General features: G+C 44.3%; 1 protein-coding gene across 2 annotated transcripts in view; it reads right to left on the bottom strand.

Moving 5' to 3' along the window:
- The window catches only part of AP3M2 (adaptor related protein complex 3 subunit mu 2), a 68,092-nt gene that overhangs the window by 35,300 nt on the left and 9,848 nt on the right, over positions 1-22,944 (bottom strand). The window contains exons 3-4 of one of the 2 annotated variants that reach the window (XM_030199642.1): positions 16,198-16,369; positions 15,255-15,392 (exon numbers count right to left, since the gene is read on the bottom strand). In XM_030199642.1, coding sequence (XP_030055502.1) covers positions 15,255-15,392; positions 16,198-16,369 — 310 coding nt within the window. The remainder of the gene's footprint in view (positions 1-15,254; positions 15,393-16,197; positions 16,370-22,944) is intronic. The other variant, XM_030199643.1, reaches the window with a different exon arrangement.

Genomic DNA, 22,944 nt, shown 5'->3' with positions numbered 1-22,944 from the left:
TAGCTGAAAAGGTAAAGAAAATCAGATTAGCCTTTATAAACTACAAGAGATCGCAGAAAGAGGAAGGCAGGCGACAAAATCTGGAAAAGCTAAGAGAATCTGGTAGAATAGTCAGGAAAGCAAAGAAGCAAATGGAAGAAAAAAATAGTCAATATGGTAAAATTATGGTACAAAGATATAATAAATATAGGGGGCAAGACATTTTTAGATAAGTTAGTGATAGGAGGAAGTATAAAAGTAGCATTGTGAAGCTCAAAGGTGAAAGGGAGGAATATGTAGAAGCTGATAAAATAAGGAAGAATTGCTTAACAAATACTTCTGCTCTGTGTTCAAAGCTGAAGGGCTAGGAGAAGGACCACAGAAGACAAACACAAATAGGAATGGAGGAGTGGTAGTCCCTGAACAATTTTCAGAGGACTGTGTTCATGAGGAGCTGGCTAAACTAAAGGTGGACAAAGTGATAGGGCTGGATGGTATATATCCGATGGTACTGAAGGAACTTAGGGAAGTTCTAACGGTTCTGCTGGCTGACCTTTTCAATGTCTCTCTAGAGTTGGGAGTGGTCTCAGAGGACTGGAGAACAGCAGATGTGATCCCTCTCCAGAAAAGGAAGAGATTGGGAACTGCAGGCCAGTAATTCTGACTTCTGTGGTAAGTAAATTAATAGAATGTCATGGTTTTGGCCATGCCCTTATGTTCAAACCTACTGTTTCTCTGTATCTAGCTCTGTGACCTCTCCAGTCTGCCTATTTCCCTATTGTTGTTCTTCCTGTAAGTCAAGCCTCGCTTTGGTCTCCCCGCTTCTGCTTCATTTCCTGTTGTTGTTCTTCCTGTAAGCCAAGCCTCGCTTTGGTCTCCCTGCTTCTGCTTCATTTCCTGTTGTTGTTCTTCCTGTTAGCCAAGCCTCGCTTGGTCTCCCTGCTTCTGCTTCATTTCCTACTTGTGACATCATCAGCCTACTCCTTTATAAGGACCCAGGGATCTTTCCTATGTTGCCTTTGCAAGAGGTCTCTTAATCTTGTGTTACCTGTTTAGATCATTTTCCTGCTTGGCTTTGTTCCTGAGAATCTGGCTCCTGAAGGTCTGTTCTGTGTTTCTTTGAGTCTTGTGTTTCAATGCTTTGCTTTGTTTCTGTGTGTTTGCTTTTGAACCTTGATCCTGAAATGGCCTTTCCCTCCCTCCCTCCCTCCCTTCCTCCCTTCCTTCCTTCCTTCCTTCCTTCCTTCCTTCCTTCCTTCCTTTCTTTCTTTCCCCTTAGTCTGTTTAATCCTTTGCCTGCTATGTTTGCTTCCTAGCTCTGTTTCTGCCAAGTTCTGTTCCTGTTGTCTGTTTGAGCCAGGTTCTGCCCTTGTTCTGGGTTTCAGCTACTTCTGTTCCTGTTCCCCATCAAGCCAAGTCCGTTCCAGTCAAGCCAAGCCAGTTTGAGAATCCTGTTCCAGCCAAGCCAGTCTCAGAATCCTGTTCCAGCCAAGTCAAGCCAGTTTCAGAATCCTGTTCCAGTCCAGCCAAGCCCGTTCCAGAATCCTGTTCCAGTCTAGCCAAGCCAAGCCCATTCCAGAAACTGATTCCAGAATCCTGTTCCAGCCAAGTCTGTTCCAGAATCCGGATCCAGAATAGCCAGTTTCAGAATCCTGCTCCAACCAAGCCAAACCAGTCTCAGAATCCTGCTCCAGCCAAGCCAAGCCAGTCTCAGAATCCTGTTCCAGTCCAGCCAAGCCCATTACAGAATCCTGTTCCAGGCTAGCCAAGCCAAGCCCGTTCCAGAAACCGGTTCCAGATTCCTGTTCTAGCCAAGCCAAGCCCATTCTAGAATCTGGTTCCAGTCAAGCCTGTTTGAGAATCCTGAATCCTGTTCCAGTCAAGCCTGTTCGAGAATCCTGAATCCTGTTTGAGAATCCTGAATCCTGTTCCAGCCAAGCCTGTTCGAAAATCCTGAATCCTGTTTGAGAATCCTGAACCCTGTCCCTGCCTTGTTTATTGTCTGCTTCTGTTATTCTTGTTGCCTAGCTCCTACCCTGTCTTGCCTGTCTAGTTGTGCTTTGTCTTGTCTCTTTCAGTCTATCCTGTCCGGATCCAGTCCTTGCCTTGCCCTTTTCTGGACCCAGTTTTAGTCTACTTCCGTGTTTTGCCTTGTCTAGCATTTCTGGGTCCCAGTCCCAGTTTTAATCCAGTTCCGAGTCTTTCCTTGTCCTGTCTGGGTTCCAGTTCTGGCCCTTTGCATTGTTTTCCTTGCCTCGTCTGGATCCGATTCTTGTGTTATCCATTGTGTTTAGTTACCTCTGTCCTGCCTTGTTGAGTCTGTTTATCCTAGTCCAGTCTGTTCTGGCCTGTGTCAGCCCCAGTGATTTGTCTGTCAACGCTCCGGCTTTGGTCCAAGGGCTCACCATTCCTGACAGCTGTGACATAGAAACGCTTTTAAAACAGGGAATAGTAAAGTTTTTGGAATCCAATGGATTACAGGACCTGAGGCAACATGGTTTCACTAGAGGCAGGTCTGGTCAGACATAATTTCTTTGACTAGGTGACCAGAGAGTTGGATTTTAGCAAAACGTAGACAACTAATAAATAAACTGAGTGCCATTGGAATGGGTCCTAAAGTGAATGACTGGGTTAGGAACTGGTTGAGTGGAAGGCAACAGAGGGTAGTGGTAAATGGAGTTCATTCTGAGAAAAAATATGTTACTGGTGGTGTGCCACAAGGTTTGGTTCTTGGGCTGCTTCTTTTTAACATTTTTGTTAGCGATATTGCTGAAGGGCTGATAAGGTTTGCCTCTTTGTGGATAATACCAAAATTTGCAATACGGTAGACACCCCTGATGGTGTGGATAACATGAGGATGAACTTAGCAAAGCTACAGGAATGTTCTGGAATTTGGCAACTAAGATTTACTGCTAAAAAATGCAGGGTTATGCATTTCGGCTGCAAAAACCCGAGGGAATGGTATAGTTTATGGGGTGACAAACTTTTGTGCATGAAAGAGGAGCGGGACTTGGGTGTGATCGTATGTGATTATCTTAAGGTCACCAAACAGATAGAAAAGGCGATAATGAAAGCTAGAAGGATGCTTAGGTGCATAAGGAGAGGAATAGCTAGTAAGAAAAAGGAGGTGATGATGCTCCTGTATAAGACCAATGTGAGAACTCATTTAGAATATTGTGTACAATTCTGGAGACCGCACCTTCAAAAAGATATAAACAGAATGGAGCAGGTCCAGCGGGCAGCTACTAAAATGGTCAGTGGTACTTGTCATAAAGCATATCAGGACAGACTGAAAGATCTGAATATGTATTCTTTGGAAGAAAGGCAGGGGAGGGGACGATATGATAGAGACATTTAAATAGGCATAATCGAAAGGGACGCCAAAGTTTTATTGAGGACTTCCTCGCAAAACGTCCCAATGGAGGGGCAGGGAAACCCGTATTATCGAAACAAGATGGATGTACATCTTTCATTTCGATAATACGGTAGGGGACGCCCAAATCTTTAAATTTTGGTCGTCCTTAGAGATGGTCGTCCCTAGACTTGGTCGTTTCTGATTTTCGGCAATAATGGAAACCGAGGACCCCCATCTCAAAAACGACCAAATGCAAGCCCTTTGGTCATGGGATGAGCCACCATTTGTAGTGCACTGGTCCCCCTTACATGCCAAGACACCAACCAGGCACCCTAGGGGGTACTGCAGTGGACTTCATAAAATGCTCCCAGGAACATAGCTGCCTTACCTTGTCTGCTGAGCCTCCCCAAACCCCCCTAAAACCCACTATCCACAACTGTACGCCACTACCATAGCCCTAAGTGGTGAAGGGGGGCACCTAGATGTGGGTACAGTGGGTTTTTGGTGGGTTTTGGAGGGTTCGCTGTTTCCTCCACAAACATAACAGGTAGGGAGGGGGATGGACCTGGGTCCGCCTGCCTGAAGTGTACTGCACCCACTAAAACTGCTCCAGGGACCTGCATACTGCTGTGATGGACCTGAGTATGACATCTGAGGCTGGCATAGAGGCTGGCAAAAAATATTTTTAAAGATGTTTTTTGAGGGTGGGAGGGGGTTAGTGACCACTGGGGGAGTAAGGGAAGGTCATCCCTGATTTTCTCTGGTGGTCATCTGGTCATTTTGGCCACTGTTTAGTGCCTTGGTCGTAAGAAAAACACGACCAGGTAAAGTCGTCCAAGTGCTCGTCAGGGATGCCCTTTTTTTCCATTATGGGTCGAGGACATCCATGTGTTAGGCACGCCCAAGTCCTGCCTTCGCTACGCCTCCGATACGCCCCCTTGAACTTTGGCCATCCATGCAATGGAAAGCAGTTGGGGACGTCCAAAATCGGCTTTCGATTATACTGATTTGGACGACCCTGGGAGAAGGACGCCCATCTTCCGATTTGTGTCGAAAGATGGGCGTCCTTCTCTTTCGAAAATGAGCCTGATGTGGCATAAGTGCTCAGGAGACGAGTCTCTTTCAACCGAAAGGAAGCTCTGGAACGAGGAGGCATTGGATGAAGGTGAAAGGGGACAGACTCAGAAGTAACCTGAGGAAATACTTCTTCACAGTAAGAGTGGTGAATTTGTGGATCGGCCTCCTGGTGGAAGTGATGGAGATGAAAACAGTATCTGAATTCAAGAGAGCTTTGGACAGGTACATAGGATCTCTAAGGAAATGACAGAGAGAGTAGATGACAAGGATGGGCAGACTGGATAGGCCATATGGTCTTTATCTGCCTACATTTTTCTCTGTTTCTCTGTTTCAAAACCCACTAAGTCCAATACAGGCTTTGGAAATAAGTCCTTCATTAAGTACAGGACACCACAGTCAAAATGATTTCTGGAGTGAGCTGATGGGACCATATAACTCCTCTTTTAAAATCTGAACATTGCCTCCCAGTATCAGTAAAGCTCCACTATACTATGTCATTAGTCCATAGTGTACATGTCACTGGTTTCCCTCTACTTAATCCCCATACCCCAGGTTGCATTCTATGATCTTCTCACCAGAATTTGCCGGTGATGCCATCATTCCATAAGATTCACCTTACCAGTATTTTCAACCCTATTCTTAATTATAGGGCCTACTTTATGGAATAACCTGCTGCAATATTTAGGATTAGAGAGCTTGTATCAAAGGTTTAAAATGGGTTTGAAGATGTACTTTTTTGAAAAAAAAAAAACTTTTTGAATAATTAATGCAGCATGAGCACTTGAGCATGGACTGCAGCATGCATGATCATAAGTACATAAGTATTGCCATACTGGGACAGACCAAAGGTCCATCAAGCCTAGCATCCTGTTTCCAACAGTGGCCAATCCAGGTCACAAATACCTGGCAAGATCCCCAAAAAAGTACAAAACATTTTATGCTGCTTATCCCAGAAATAGTGGATTTTCCCCAAGTCCAATTTAATAATGGTCTATGGACTTTCCCTTTAGGAAGCCGTCCAAACCTTTTTAAAACTCTGTTAAGCTAACCACCTTTACCACATTTTCTGGCAAAGAATTCCAGAGTTGAATTACACGTTGAGTGAAGAAACATTTTCTCCGATTCGTTTTAAATGTACTACTTCGTAGCTTCATTGTATGCCCCCTAGTCCTAGTATTTTTAGAAAGTGTAAACAGACGATTCACATCTACCTGTTCCACTCCACTCGTTATCTTATAGACCTCTATCATATCTCCCCTCAGCCGTCTTTTCTCCAAGATAAAGAGCCCCAGCCACTTTAGCCTTTCCTCATAGGGAAGTTATCCCATCCCCTTTATCATTTTTGTCGCCCTTCTCTGCACCTTTTCTAATTCCACTATATCTTTTTTGAGATGTGGTGACCAGAATTGAACACAATATTCGAGGTGCGGTCGCACCATGGAGCGATACAAAGGCATTATAACGTCCTCATTTTTGTTTTCCATTCCTTTCCTAATAATACCTAACATTCTAATTGCTTTCTTAGCTGCCGCAGCACACTGAGCAGAAGGTTTCAACGTATCATCAACGACACCTAGATCCCTTTCTTGGTCGGTGACTCCTAACCAGTGGCGTTCCTAGGGGGGCTGACACCCGGGGCGGATCGTCGATGCGCCCTGCCCCACGGGTGCAGCGCCCCCCCCCCCCCCAGCGAAAGAACCCCCGATCCCCCGGCGAAAGAACCCCCCCCGGGTGCACGCCGCTGGGGGGGGGGGGTGCCACGCGCTTGCCGGCTCTTCGTTTTCATGCTCCCTCTGCCCCGGAACAGGAAGTAACCTGTTCCGGGGCAAAGGGAACATGAAAACGAAGAGCCGACAGGCGCGCGGCACCCCCTCAGCGGCGTGTACCCGGGGCGGACCGCCCCCACCGCCTCCCCTTGGTACACCACTGCTCCTAACGTGGAAACTTGCATGACGTAGCTATAATTTGAGTTCCTCTTTCCCACGTGCATCACTTTGCACTTGCTCACATTAAACGTCATCTGCCATTTAGATGCCCAGTCTCCCAGTCTCGTAAGGTCCTCTTGTAATTTTTCACAATCCTCCCGCGATTTAACAACTTCGAATAACTTTGTGTCATCAGCAAATTTTATTACCTCACTAGTTACCCCCATCTCTAGGTCATTTATAAATATGTTAGAAAGAAGTGGTCCCAGCACCAGGGGCGTATCTGAACTGCGGCGGTAGGGGGGGCCAGGGCCAGAGAGGGGGGGCACATTATAGCCCCCCCCCCCCGCCGCCGCCGCCATTGCCGATCCCCCTCCCCCCAGCCGCTGCCATTGCTAACCCTCCCCCTCCGCTGCTCGCCTACCTTCGCTGGCGGGGGACCCCAACCCCCGCCAGCCGAGGTCCGCGTCCTCCTGCCGCTGCCGGCTGCCTTTGGTCCTTTCATTCTTCCATTGAAGCTGGCGCCGACGAAAAAGTTTCTTTTGAATCTGACGTCGCTGCACGTTGCACGTTGTACGTGCAGGACGTCAGACTCAGAAACAATTTCTGAGTCTGACGTCCTGCACGTACAACGTGCAGCGACGTCAGACTCAAAAGAAACTTTCGTCGGCGCCAGCTTCAATGGAAGAATTAAAGGACCAAAGGCAGCCGGCAGCGGCAGGAGGACGCGGACCTCGGCTGGCGGGGGTTGGGGTCCCCCGCCAGCGAAGGTAGGCGAGCAACGGAGGGGGAGGGTTGGCAGCGGTAGGGGGGTCCAGGGCGAAATCTGCGGGGGCCCAGGCCCCTGAGGCCCCACGCAGATACGCCCCTGCCCAGCACAGACCCCTGGGGAGCTCCACTAACTACCCTTCTCCATTGAGAATACTGACCATTTAACCCTACTCTCTGTTTTCTAACTTTTAACCAGTTTTTAATCCACAATAGGACACTACCTCCTATCCCATGACTCTCCAATTTCCTCTGGAGTCTTTCATGAGGTACTTTATCAAACGCCTTCTGAAAATCCAGATACACAACATCAACTGGCTCACCTTTATCCACATTTGTTCACCCCTTCAAAGAAATGTAATAGATTGGTGAGGCAAGATTTCCCTTCACTTAATCCATGTTGGCTTTGTCTCATTAATCTATGCTTTTGAATGTGCTCTGTAATTTTGTTCTTAACAATAGTCTCTATCATTTTGCCTGGCACCGACTTAAGACTCACCGGTCTATAATTTCCTGGATCTACCCTGGAACCTTTTTAAAAATTTGGCGTTACATTGGCCACCCTCCAATCTTCCGTTACCACGCTCGATTTTGGGGATAAATTACATATTACTACCAATAGTTCCGCAAGTTCATTTTTCATTTCTATCAGTACTCTGGGATGAATACCATCCGGTCCAGGAGATCTGCTACTCTTCAAATTGTCAAATTTCCCCATTACATCCTCTAGGTCTATAGAGATTTCATTCCGTTTCTCTGACTCGTAAGCTTCAAATACCATTTCTGGCACCGGTATCTCTCTCAAATCGTCCTCAGTGAAGACCGAAGCAAAGAATTCATTTAATCTCTCCGCTATGGCTTTGTCTTCCCTGATCGCCCCTTTTACTCCTCAGTCATCTAGCGGTCCAACTGATTCTTTTGCAGGCTTCCTGCTTTTAATATACCTAAAAAACATTTTTAATATGTGTTTCTACCTCCAACGCAATCTTTTTTTCAAAGTCGGTTAGCTTAGCGGGGTTAAAAAAAGGTCTGAACAGCTTCCTAAAGGAAAAGTCCATAGACCATTATTAAATTGACCTGGGAAAATCCACTGCTTATTTCTGGGATAAGCAGCATAAAATGTACTGAACTTTTTCAGGATCTTACCAGGTATTTGTGACCTGGATTGGCCACTGTTGGAAACAGGATGCTGGGCTTGATGGACCTTTTTTTTTAACCCCGCTAAACTAACCGCCTTTTCCACATTCCCAAGCAACTTCTAGCATCTCCTGTTCTACATATCCATACTCCTCAACCTCCTTTCCTGCAGTTGTAGCTAGTAAGTCTGTTGCTTGACAGGCCTCATGCCTGTCCTCAGATTCCGGCTAATGGTTATAAGGGCTCCACTTTCAGAATGCAGTTTCTGGAGGTTGATGCAAAAGAAAAGGAGTGAAAGTCATTGGGGAGGGGGGCATGACAGAGTTCAGTAGGCCCCGGGAAAATAAGTTTCATGATGAATGCAAAGGGCAAGCACTCTGGGAAAGTATGAGAGAACTCGGATTAAATAATTTCTGGAGGAGGCTGGCCCTAAAGTCAGGAACTACATGTATTTTCACATAAAATAATAATAATAATAATGTATTCTAGGCTGGATCTTTTTTATGAGGTCCTCTCAACTTCACTTGGTAGTGGTGCAGTAGATTGGCCCAGCTGTTACTTCAGATCATATTTTGGTATCTATGGAATTAGGGCTGGACAATGGAGTGGACCCAGATGCCAATAGGTCCTGGAAGGCCAACATAGCATTGCTACATCAGGAGGCATTCCAGAAACATATGATCACAGCCTAGAGATCTTTCCAGGATAATGACAAGGAAGATGTTTCTACTGAGACACTGTGGGACATCGGAAAAACATTAATGCAGGCAAGTTCATTCAGCTGCCTCACAAAGGAAAAAGGAGGGAAAATATTTCATTTGCTTTATGAGCAACTATGGATAATCCAGGATCTGCATAAAAAAGGTGAGAGAAACAGACTATAAGATGCTGATTATGGTACATTCTCAGATAAATGCCTTTGAGGTTGAGAAAATGGAGTTTTTGCAGTACCTTGCCAAATGCAATTATTTATAGCAAAGGAACAAAACTAGTTAGATCTTGACTTGGCAACTGGGTAAGAAAAGAAAGGGTAAGGGAGTCTTTTACTAAAGCTTAGCTCGAGTTATCTTCAGCAGGGCCCAATTTGGGCCCTGCTGAAGATAACTCTAGCTAAGCTTTAGAAAAGACCCCCTAAGTGTATAATGAGATCCATCAAGAGAATAGTACAAAATGTAGAAATAATGCTGATACTCGTTGTGCTTTCAGGGATTATTACCAATCCCTTTATAGCTCTGAGTTGGGCTTGGCCAAGAGAGATATTTAGACTTTTATATACTGGAGGCACATACGCCAAAGGTGCTTGAAGCAGACAGACAGGTTCTGAACAGCCCCATCTCTTCAAAAGTGATTAGTAAAACAATTAGGGCACTTTACAATGTGAAAGCTGCCAGAAAAGACAGAATTCCAATTGAATACTACTAAGTAAAGAATAGATAAATTGCCTCCATGATGTGTGAGCTTTCTAATGACATTTTAATTAGTAAGCGGCTTCTGGGTACCTCATATAAGGTGAGCATAGCAGTTATTCGCCGGCAAACCCACTGATCAATGCAGTAGTAATAGGCTTCTTGTAATATAGACATGCAAATTTTCACCAACATTCTGGTAAGGAGGCTGATTGGTTCACCTGGATTTATCAAGGGGTACCAAATTGCTGGCAATGTTAGAAGAGTGCTTAACATTTTTCACTCGCTGCAAAGTAGGGGAGAGTGTGACCTGTGCGGCTTTAGACACAGAAAAAGCTTTTGGCTGGGTAGAACGGCCCTCTCTATTTGTTTGACTGAGACACTTGGAGGTAGAGGACTGTTTTTGGATTGGGCTCAGGCCCTTTATCACAGACTGCAGGTATGTATTGTGGTTAAATGTGTTCACTCTGATGACTTTAACCTTTATAGGGGAACTTGGCAATACAGATTCTATGGCCTATCCAAGATCCACAAACAGGGTGCTCCACTGTGATCCACTGTAAGTGCAATCAACTCCCCAACCTCCCAACCTATCTCCTAGCATGCTATCTGGCCTGAAAATTAATAACTTTAACTGATGACATAGCTTTGAACATCAGAAATTCTACCCATCTCATAGAGATCATTAATGGCCTTGTGACATTCTGGTCAGTTTTGTTGTGGATCCCCTCTTCACCAAAGTCCCAGTGGATGAAGCAGTGCTAAAAGCAAAGTTGGAGGGCTAAGAGGAGCAGGTATAAGGAGAGAGAGCATGCAGACCATGGGGGGGGAGAGGGTTTCAGAGTGCAGAAACATTTGGGGGAGAGAGAGAGAGAATGGGGACTGCGGGGGGAGGGGTTCAGGAGCACAGGAAGATTTGCTGGGAGAAAGAGGGCAGAGCGAGCGAGAGACATGTGTTTGAGAGGGACAGATGCTGGAAATAGGGGATGGAAAAAACAAGGGCGATGGTAATCATGGAGTGGATAGGAGAAATGGTGATCATGAAGGGCAGGGGAGAGACGGTGCCCATGGAGAGGAAGGAAAGGGGAGAGAAGAAAAACAAGAGGAGACGGAGATCATGGAGGAGAGGAGAAGGGAAGAGAAACAGGAAGAGATAGTGAACATGGAGGAGAGAGGAGGAGAAGGGAAGGGGAGAGAACAGCAACGGGAGGAGACGGTGATCATGGAGGGGAGGGGAGGGGAGAAATGGTGCTCATGGAGGAGAGGGGAGGGGAGAGACAGAGTCCATGGTGAGGAAGGGAATGGGAGAGAAGAGAGATAGGAGGAGATGGTGCCTATGGAGGGGGAGGGAAAGGGAGAGAAGAAAAGAGAGTGCTTATGGAGGGGAAGAAAGGGGAGAGAAGACAGACAGGAGGAAACTGGGCCCATGCAGGGGAAGGGGAGAGAAGACAGACAGGAGGAGATGGTGCCCAGGAAAGGTAAGAGAAGAGAGAACGGAGGAGATGGTGTACATGAATGGAGGGAAAGGGAAGAGATGAAAACTAGACAGATTTTAAAAGAAGGAAAAAAATGGATGAAAGTTGAATGTGAAAAATGGATATAGGGCAGGATGCGAAAGAGGAGAAAAAAAAGAAAAATAGTGAATAGACAGGAGACCCTGGAAGCAGAGTTCAGAGCACAGGGAAGAAGAACCAGAGTCAGGGAATAAAATGACTGAAAAGATAAAATCACCAGACAGCAAGGGTAAGATAAATGATTTTATTTTTAGTTTAGTCATTGAAATAAGTCAGTTTTGAGAATTTACATCTGCTATGAATATATTGCACTGTACAGGAGGAAATGTGAGGGAAGACACTTTATGTGATCATTCACACGATCACAAATTTTAATCGCAGTTAATCATGGGGGCACAGGACAAAGCCCTTCTCTCAGTACCCTTCTCCACCACTGCCAACTCCAGGCTCCGCTCATTCTGCCTTGCCTCACCCTATGCCTGGAACAATCTTCCTTTACCCATACGCCATGCCCCCTCCCTACCCATCTTCAAATCTCTGCTTAAAACTCACTTCTTCAATGCTGCCTTCGGCGCCTAACCGCTTGAGAAATATAGAATGCCCCAATCTATCCACCCTATCAGATTAACTGTTCACTCGTCCTCTAGATTGTACACTTGTCTTTAGATTGTTCTCTTGTCTTTTAGATTGTAAGCTCTTTGAGCAGGAACTGTCCTATGTTTAAATTGTACAGCGCTGCGTAACCCTAGTAGCACTTTAGAAATGTTAGTTAGTAGTAGTAGTAGTAGTTATATTTCTAGATCGAAGTACAGCAATAAGATATACATATCTCCCGGTTAATCTGGTTAGAAAATGGGATAAGATACTAAGCAAGTTTGTTGAGGGAAGGAAGAAAGCTTGTATTAGTTGCAGCAGACTTACACTCTGTAAAGAAGGGAGTACCTTGGGCTGCCCATGTATGACTCGGTACTATAAAGCTGTTATTTTAAAGGTATATGATGACCCTGAGGATGTGAGATCAGTAAAGATGGAGGAGTTTTTCTCTTCCTATTCACCCTTGAGGTCTTGAGCCTCATGCATGGGGAGAGGGAATTTGGGAGAACACTCGTCCATCTACTCATTAGTAAGGGGTTGGCAGGAAGTGATTAGATAGTCCAATCTTTAACAATCCTCCTACAGCAAAATAAGACATTATAGTCCCTTCTCTTCTCCTACTGAAAGAACTCAAACATGAAATTGCTTAGCAGCTGCTAGTGATCTGTAACCTGTCACTAAAATCATCTGTAGTGCCTGAAAACTGGAAGGTGGCCAATGTAACGCTGATTTTTAAAAAGGGTTCCAGGGGTGAACCAGGAAATTACAAACTGGTAAGCCTGACTTCAGTACCTGGCAAAATAGTGGAAACTATTATAAAGAATAAAATTACAGAACACGCAGACAAACATGGTGAATAGTACAAAGACCAGGGGACACGCAATGAAATTATATGGAAGTACTTTTAAAACAAATAGGAGGAAATATTTTTTTCACTCAAAGAATAGTTAAGCTGTGGAACACATTGCCGGAGGATGTGGTTATGTAACTGGGCTAAAAAAGATTTGGACAAGCTTCTGGAGGACAAGTCTATAGTCTGTTATTGAGATGGACTTGAAGGAAGCAACCGTTTGCCCTGGGATTGGAAGCATGGAATGTAGCCACTAATTGGGTTTTCTGCCAGGTAAATGTGACCTGGATTGGCCACTGCTGGAAGCAGGATACTGGTGGGCTAGATGGATCATTGGTCTGACCCAGTATGGCTATTCTTACGTTCTTATGTTTAAGAGTACTCAAATGTCCTAGAAAGCCAGGGATTTGAGAAATTTGAGGATCTCCTTTTTGGTATGGGTCAGTTAGAGGAGAGAACTTAGTGAAGAATGCCCTTCTTTCATTATTTTCAGCTCCGAACTGTTGCCAGAGCACCAACCTCAACTGAACAGGTCCTCCCTCGTGTGCTGGAGATGATAATCCCTAGTGTCCATGCCTGGTTATGCTCACCTTTAGAAGTGGCTGAATGGAAAGAAATGTATAATTACTGTCACATGTGTTCATTTGCTATTAATGTTTGCCTGACTCAGTACTAAATTGATACCAGAATCTATAGAACTCCTGCAAAACATTCTGGTATGAAGCTGAGCATCTCTCCAAATTGTTGGAGACAGAGGGATATTTTAATCATATGTGGTGAAAGTGCTCTAAAATTCATAATTTTTGGCTGGGAATTAAAGAGCAAGTAAGGAGAATAACTTGGATCTCACCTCCTTTAGACAGTGTACCAGGCGATGGAGAGATAGTTGGGACCCCACCTTGAAAGTGGGTGAATTATGAATTATAAAAAGCTAACCTGGTCATTGAAAGGGAAGTTTTGCCACTTTGTAGAGGTATGGCAACCCTTTTTAAAATTTTATCTGTAATGTCTGATTGTGCTTTCATCACCCCCCCCCCCCCCAACTGGGAGTCATTCTGTTTTATATTAATGATATTGTGCATAAATGTTTTTAGTTGCTGAACTGCTTTTTTTCCTAGCTTACTGTTATTACTTCAGGGGACCTAGAGATTCAGATGGGGGGTGGGTCTACATCTAGTCCATCCTCCATTTTGTGTCAGATGGTCAACCACATATTCTATGCATGGAAAACTGGAGATAAACCATAAATAATCTAGATATGATTATCTTTCTTGAACTATGTTAGATGGCTAGTGTTGCAAGGTGTTTAGACACAGAATGAATATCGGGCTAACAAATATCTCTCATCCACTGTTACAGATGTTTTTTTTAATTTATTTCATATTACATAGTTGGCTGACCATTCAAAGTTGGTTCTATGTTACTGTTCATTAAGGTCTGTTGTTCGACTTGCAAAGAAAAATAAAGTTTATTTAAAAAAAAAGTAAATCTTATCATCCCTTTGTTGTATAAGTATCATTATTTGCACTGGGGCATTCTGTATATGTCTATGTGTGTATGGTAGCTCTGCTTATTATACCCTTGCATTTTGTATCAGCTATTCATCATCATCATGCCTTATACCACTTTTACGGAAATTCCATTCAAACTAGTTTACATTCCAAATAAAATAAATAAGATCGATGGAGGGAATTATGGAGGTCTCTTCCATCTCAACTTTGTTTCTACACAAAGCTGATTGCCAAACGGTGCATTCTACTCCAATGGATAAAGGATACTCCTCCATCTCTGATGCAATAGACGAACCAGATGCATGAACTATTGACCATGGAGAGATTCTCAGTGGACACTAAAGGATGGAAGACAAAGAAGCGGTTCCTTAAAATATGAACCCCCTATCTTGACACTCTTCCGATGGGAGTGCAGTTCACTTTCTTAAATACTTTGGAACGTTGACTGCATTATGGTTACTATTTGAGAGTCTGATTGTATTAGTTTATCTGTTCTGTGGATTAAGAAGGAGAGGCAGTATCACAGTTGTGAAGGGGAGACAAATGGGGGGAGGAGAGAGTGGAGGGATGGTACGATCTGAGGGGGGATTGTTTTGGTTTGCTTTGGGAGGGTACAGGATTTCATACAACTGGTTGGTTCCAACTGATATCTGAAGTGTATTGTTTATTGCACTCGGAGTTTTTTTTCTGTTTTTATCTAATAAACATATTAAAACATTAAATAAATAAGATAGAACAAGGATAAAAACAGCCAGCATTTGGGAAGATCAAAGCCTAAGCTATCTTTCAATGGGCAGTTTTTATACAGCAGAAACTCTACATGCCGATTGGCTGGATCACATAAATTCTAGATTTGTTTTACAGGTAATAATATTTTTTGCTGGCAACATAAGAATCAGCTAAAGATATCAGTATGCATGTGCCTTAAGACCACATATGTCTTGGAAACTCATTTTAGCATCATCTTTGGATAATTTCACTAGTCTAAGCCAATGTATCACAAACTGCAAAATATCCAAATTTCTCCAGGACTAACAGAACTACTAGAACTTTGCACAACAGATAAACTACAAGCTAACTATCTTAAATGAACCATAACTTTGATTTCTAATTATTGAATTTTGCAGCAAGCAAGTACCTGATTTGTCAATGATAGCATCAATCTCTTCAATCACATCAAAATATGCTTCATTATTCGTGTACTTAACACCTGTCCGTCGCCAGGGTACCACAGAGAGCTGTCCAGTAGGGAGCTGATCACCCACATTGGTGCTTCCTGTAAGCAGGAAGCAACTGGTAGAGTTTAATTTCTGAATGTAAGTCATGGATTCAAGCAGCCCAGAACAGAATCCCTCCCAGCCCTGGCACAGACACACTAGAACTGTTCTTCTCAGTACTAGGCCAGAATTACCCATCTAAGTTCTGGACTACAGCTATCCTTGCCAACCCCAGGCAACAATTATCTTCCCTTGCTCCAGATAGTGGACATGAGTCATCCCTTCCAGCAACAGGATACAGTTGTACCTCCCAGGTTGAACCAGATCACCCCTCCCAAATCTGACCCTCAGAGGACAGCTGCTTCTCTCAGTCCCAGGACACAGGTGTCCTTCCCAGTACTGAGCCACAGTTATCTCTCCCAGCCCAAGAAACAGCTGTGCCTCCAAATTCTAGGCCTGAGGCATCTCCCTATAACCTGGTTGGAGGGGTAAACAAACCAATCTCCAACTCAGACCTCAAAGGTTTCTATTGGGAGTGGAGGAGTAGCCTAGTGGTTAGAGCATCAGTCTTGACATCCAGAGGCAGCTGGTTCAAATCCCACTGCTGCTCCTTGTGATCTTGGGCAAGTCACAATCTTCCATTGCCTCAGGTACAAACTTAGATTATCAGCCCTTGAAGGACAGAGAAGTAACTAGTGTACCTGAATGTTACTCACCTTCAGCAACTACTAAAAAAGGTGAGTGAAATCTAAATAAATAATATTTGATGAATACTGTGCTGGATAAAATATTGGCCTGGACAAGGGCCCAGAATAGTCCACCCCATTCTGCTGCCTATGAGGACTGCTCCTCCTAGACATGTACCTGTAATGGTGTTGACGACAGTTCGAAGGATGGTGGGAGGTTTGATTAGTTCTTTTAAAATGTTGGATTCTGTAGCTAGAGGGAATCCATTGTCCAGCATTTCTTCCAAAACTTCATACACCACCACCACATTATCTTTAATTACCATTTCGGAGCACACACCAAAATAATCCTGTAGAGTGCAGATAGAAAAATATATATTAGTCCACTTTTACCTAACTTTGTGTCCCACACAGACACCCTAAAACTACTGAGGTAGCTTCTCATTCTCCTTGAAGAATAATGCCACCTTTCCCCCTTCCAAGAATCACAGATCACCCCATGACTCTTCTCATTCTCAAAGATGCCTAGGGTTAATTCTATGAAAAAGTGCTAACATTTACACAGCTATTATGTGTATAAATGACTAAAATACTAGTAAACGCATGCATATGTGTGCACGTAAATACCAAAATGCCCAAAATCTGGCTACATACAGTACTTTTCTATAAATAAGCGCGTATCCTATATAATAATTTGCACCTCCAACATTCTACGTCTTGATGCCTGGGTTCGTAACATCCATTCCCACTCATTGCCCCGCCCTCATGTCAAAACGTAATGACGTCAGAGGGCGGAACAGTGAGAGGGAAGGGAATGTTGGAGGCGAGCTGACGTCAGGAGGGATGTTACGAACGGAACGGAAGCCAGCGCCAGAGAACGTTCAGGTACAAATCGAGGGGAGGAGAGAATCACGGGACATCGAGGGAAGGGGAGGAGAGGGGAGGAGGGGAGGGGAAGGACAGGGCAGAGGAGAATTGATGGACATGGATGGGATGGGAGTTCAGTAGAGGAGAGAATCGCGGGACACGGGTGGGAGGGCAGGGAAGAGGAGAATCGCTGGACATGGAGGGGAGGGCAGGGAAGAATTGCTGGACATGGAGGGGAGGGCAGGGGAGAGAGAAAAAAAAGCTTACATGACAGCCTTCCTAGGGCCCGTTTCATTGTTGAGGAAACGGGCATGGTTCAACTAGTCTTCTATAATGTGTACTTTACAGGCTGGTGCACAGTTATGCATGTACCTTATAGTTAAATGTGTATGTCCAGCTAGACATGAGCATTTACACTAGTTCTATGGCTAGCATAAATGCTCATGCCTAACCGCATATGCATATATATATCTGGTTATGCTGGTATTATATAAAGAGAAGTAGGTGCCTACTTTCCTTTATAGAATAGGTTCCTATTGGGTGCCCCTTTATAGAATTGCCCTGCTAACGTCCAGTTTCCCTTTCAGCCCTTAGCTTATCTGCTCAACCCAGGAGAATCCTTTTGAATACTATTGTCTATGGCTAATACTGCTAGTGTACCGAACTGCACAGGAACAGGGATAGCGGGAATCCCCCAGTTCCTGTGGGACTCCTGTGGGGATCCCTTCCAGGTCCACAGGACTCCCATGGGGATGGATGCAGGTCCTGCAGGGATCCCGAGGGATGGATGCAGGTCCTGAGGAGTTCCCACAGAAGTGTAGTGCCAGGCCAGCCTAGCTATCCTTTCCCTGTGTCATGGCAATTATAATAGCACTAAAACAAATTAATGGATATGGTTGATGGCACTGAAATCCCCATAAGCACTGAGAGGGGACGTTATCAACATGGGCTACTGTTGAGTTATTTTACCACAAGTCAGATTATTTTAGCACAGGGCGGGGATGGAGGAGATTCCAGTGAGGATGGGTGAAATTTCTGTCCCCGTGCAACTCTCTATTCCAGTGCTAGGACAGCATATAATATACAGCTGTGTACAGGCTATTCTGCTGATCTGACCTCCAGAGCTACAAGCAGAGCAGAAGCTAGCTATGTGAGGTGCTAAAGGTTGGGTTATATTCCAGGGATCTGGATGAATTGACTTGGAACTGAATGATTTGCCTAGAATATGGATGGTGGGTTTGGGGTTTGAATGCTGTGACCTGGCTTATTGTCTCTTATTCACACTGAGAAACCTGATCACTTATCCACATGAAGAAAGCTGTTTTACTACCAGCTGAAAAGGTATTCCTGCTTCTGGGTAAAGTGACTAAAGAAACTTGTGCCTACTCTCCGTCCCTGTGTCTAGCTCTACAGTGTCTTTCACTCCCTCAGTGAGAGCAGATGTTGTGATCTGCATTGTTCATTGGATTCTAGTTATACTTTGCATTTGTTTATACATTTGTTTTATTATGTATCATTTTGGGGTTTTTTCGCTTAAACAGTAAAACATTTGGGTCTTCTTTTTCAGGAGAAATGTGGTATATAAGCCTAAAAATATAGAAACAAATAAACTGAATTAAACAAATATGCCTAACCACATAGACATAAAACTGCAAGCTCAAAGCTCTGTCTGTAACAATTTGTTAATTTTAACTATGATCTTGCATTTAATGTTAAAAAAATTTTTTATAAAAACATGACTAAAGTAGGTATGTTAGTCCAGAAAAAAAATGTATTACCCATAAAGTTTTTCATTATTTCCTACTTTCACACATTTTGGGTCTAATTTTTAAGAGATTTTTCATAATTAAAGGTCTTTCTACAAATGTAAAAGGGCTTTCATAAATTACCCTAGGGATTATGCATGGAAAAGTGTATGCAGTGACGAGAATGCACATACTTTTTTACATGACCTGTGTCTAGGTGTATTCAGGGGCAGGGTTTGGGTGGAGTGCAGGCAAAGTCGCAATTCATGCACAAAGAAGTCGATATTCAAAGCGATTTAACCGTCCAGGAGAGGCTATTTTCGTTTAGACAAATAAGTGCTTAATATAGCACTTAACAAAATAAGAGATAGCCAAACACTAAACCCAGATATTCAATACCGGTGCCCAGACATGGTCAGGCATTAAATATCCAGGCATAACGCTGGCTTTGAACAAAAACCCCGCCGCCAGCAAATATGTACCCCATTGTTTATAAAATACATGTGTATGTACGTACTTTACATGCAAACATTTATGCCTGTTCTCAAGCAGGCATACATGCCTTCAGTTTAAATCTAGCTGCAATTTCTGCCATTTTGTATTTTATAAAGACACATATGGCTTAGGGTAAAATTATGTCTTACCTGATAATTTCCTTTCCTTTAGTTGGCTGAACCGTTCTGAACAAACAGGTGTTATCCTCTCCTATCAGCAGATGAGGCAGAAAAAAAATGGTCTTTTCCAGTGAACTCATCGGCATACTTGCTGGTGCTCAGTGAAAACCTCCAGTATGTATCTGCCAAAGTAGGTTCCTGTGTAATGCACACCCATGCCCCATCAACCACTGTAGCTGTAATGATCATCAAGTGAGGATAACACCACATACAGGTACTCACTACCCTGCATTTCCAAGGAATGCCTCTTTTATTTCCTCTTTTTTTATTTTATTGACATTATTGGCATTGTGAGAAACAGAGCGGAGAGCACTCTAAGAACACCAGGCCTTTGTCTTCCAAAGGTGGGCTTCAGAACAGTACAGCTGACTAAAGGAAAGGAAATGATCAGGTAAGACATTATTTCACCTTCCTTGTCATCTGATTGCAACGTTCTGAACAAATGGGATGTACCTATGCGGAACTACTGGGTGGGAGAAAACAAAGTCCCCCTAAGAACAGCTCTGCCAAAGTCCAAGTGGGACCTGACAAGCACATCCAACCTGTAATGCTTCACAAAAGAATGAAGCAATGATATCGCTGCCCTACAGATCTCCTCTGTGGTGACCTTCCAGGCCTCGGCCCATGAGGTCACCTGAGCCCTTGTTGAGTAGGCTTTCAAATCCAGAGGCACCGGCCAATTTCTACAAACATAGACTGACCCTATGGCTGCCTTGATCCAATGCACAATAGTGGCCATGGAGGCTGCCTGACCCTTATAAGGGTGACTGAACAGAATGAAGAGATAATCAAAAAGGCGAAATTCATTTTGTCTGCTCCAAGTAATGAAGCATGTCCTCTGGATGTGTAACTTATGTAGTCTCTGAACTGAAGGATCAGAAACTTCATCCAGAAAAGAGGGCAGACCTCCTGGTTCACACGGAATCATGAAACCACCTTGAGTAGAAAGGAGAGAACCGTGTAAATGGACACTGGATGTCCTGAAAAGGAGAGGAACAGATCCCAACAAGACAAAACCTGCAACTCTGAGACTCTCCAATCCAAGGTGATCACACAAGAAAAAGTGCCTTGAGTGAAAGGTCCTTAACTGAGGCGCACCAAAAGGGCTCAAAAGGAGCCCTGGAGAGCACACAGAGGACCAAATTCAGGTTCTACGAAGGAAAGGCAGGGCACACTGGAGGTAGCAAATGAGCAACCCCCTTCAGAAAAGCAACCCCCTGCCCCGAAAAGGTAGAAAGGGCAGCCACCTGGACTTTTAAGGAAATCAGGGCCAGACCCTACTGCAAAACCCCCAAGACATCAGGAATCTGTGCCTTCCAGGGCAATACTGCCTGCTCGGCACACCAGACCTTGAGAACCTTCCAGACTCACACACTAGTCAGTGAAGTGGAAGACTTCTGAGACTTAAGCAAGGTAGAGAAAATTGTGGGTGAAAACCTATGCCTCACTACATGCCTCCTACCAAGGGCCAAACCATAAGCCACAAGGTATCCGGATCCTCCATTTCTACCAGCCCCTGATATAGTGGCGGAGTGGCCTAGTGGTTCGGGTGGTGGACTTTAGTCCTGAGGAACTGAGTTCAATTCCCACTTCAGGCACAGGCAGCTCCTTGTGACCCCAGGCAAGTCACTTAACCCTCCATTGCCCCATGTAAGCCGCATTGAGCCTGCCATGAGTGGGAAAGCGCGGGGTACAAATGTAATAAAAATAAAAATAAATAAATAAATAAATAAAATAAATAGAAGATAGTGTTCACTGAGTAGGGGAAGCAGCTCAGCTATCAAGATCTGCAGAAGGCCCACATACCATGGCCGACAATGCTGATCCAGAACCATTAGGAGAACAAGATGAAGATGCTGCACTATTCTGCACTAGCACTGGCCTATCAGAGGCTAGGGAAGGAAGACATATGGGCCTGGCTATGATTGGACCAGGGCATCTATCCCCTGTGAGGATATCTCCTTCTAGCGGCTGATAAAGTGGTCTGCCTTGGCACTGGAATGCATATCCATCAGATCGAACACTGGCAGACCCCACCAATTCTGCATGAGTTGAAAGGCCTGCGGCCCCAGCTCCCACTCTCTGGGATCCAACTGGAAGCAATTGAAAAAGTCTGCCTGGACATTGTCCTTGCTGCTGTATGCACTGCTGACAGGGCCTGTAGATGCCTCTCCGTACAGTGGCAGGCGCTTGCAGCTTCCAACGCCACTGCCTGGCACCTAGTGCCACCTTGTTTGTTTATGTAGGCTACTGCTATAACATTGTCTGTCATCACTCAGACCACCTTCCCTTGAAGCAGAGGAAAGAATTCCACCAAGGTCAGGTGTACCCCCCAAGTCTCCAGGCAACTAATTGACCATGACACCTCAAGTGGGGACCAGGTCCCCTGGGTCATTCTGCCCAAGATTCGCATCAGCAGTAACCATCACCTACTGCAAAGAGTCCAGTGAAAACCCTAGAAAGAAGAGAACAGGACTGTCTCACCAGTCCAGACTGGATCTTGCCTTAGCAGAGAGAGGCAATAGGCGCTTGAAGTCCTCTAACACTGGGGCCCACCTGAACATGAGAGCTGACTATAGAGGCTGCATGTGTGCTTGTGCCCAAGGCACCACCTCCAGGGTTGCCACTATGGCACCCAAAAGTGGTAGGTAGTCCCAAACCTTGGGAGTTGGAAGCTCACACTGCCTGCATTTCTGGACCTGTAGCTTCACTCACAATTACAAATTTTAGGGCTAATCAAAACACTAAGGGCCCTGTTTACTAAGCCGCACTGTAGGCAGGCTAACTTTTTAGTGTGCCCTAAAAATTAGCGCAAACTAACGATAGAGACACCCATTATATTCCTATGGGTGTCTCTAGCGTTAGCGTGCGCTAAAAGGTTTGTGTGCCTTAGTAAACAGGGCTCTAAATACCATACAATTCACCAGGAAGCTTAAAACTAAAGCAACATGTCAAAAATAAATTATAACTACAAACAAAAATTACACACAAAAAATACAAAATTAATGAAAATAAGAAAACTAAAAAATCAATATAATATTGTAAAATGTGATATGCTCAGTTCACCAGTGTGATCACATATATTTTAAATAAGTAAATATGGGATTGGGAATCATCATCGCACATCAAGTGTTCCATGTAAATCATCAAATGAAGTAAAATAAAGGCAGCCCTCGGAATATACCTATGCTGCAAATCTGGAGTCAGAATCTCTGATGGCTCACAGTTAACGGCTACAAGATCAACTGCAGTCACATTAGTCAGTTTATGAAATAAACTGAAATAACAACACAGTCTTAGGCAGCATATAGTCTAAATTCTGCAAAAATTATTAACAAAACAAAGTAGTCCACGTATCTGTTGTTACTACAGTAAATCCAGACAGCTGCCGCAAATATTGCAAACACTTGATGCTGGGACCCAAATAATGTTCAGTGAAAAAATCTAAATGTTGTTAATGCAAAAGTCAACCAGTGTGCTCTGCTTTGGACTTTGGACTACACGAAGAGATTTCTACCCGTTTTGTGTTTTGCTTTGGTAGACATGCCTGGCCATGTGGCCATACTTTATGCTCAACCAGGTCTGGTCAATGGACCGGGTAACCTGTGAGAACTGTTAGGCTCAACCATGCTGTGCAGT

The sequence above is a fragment of the Microcaecilia unicolor genome, chromosome 4 (assembly GCF_901765095.1).
Source record: "Microcaecilia unicolor chromosome 4, aMicUni1.1, whole genome shotgun sequence".
NCBI lineage: Eukaryota > Metazoa > Chordata > Amphibia > Gymnophiona > Siphonopidae > Microcaecilia > Microcaecilia unicolor.
The sequence above is the reverse complement of the archived record's forward strand: the minus strand, read 5'-3'. Positions and strand labels throughout refer to the sequence as shown.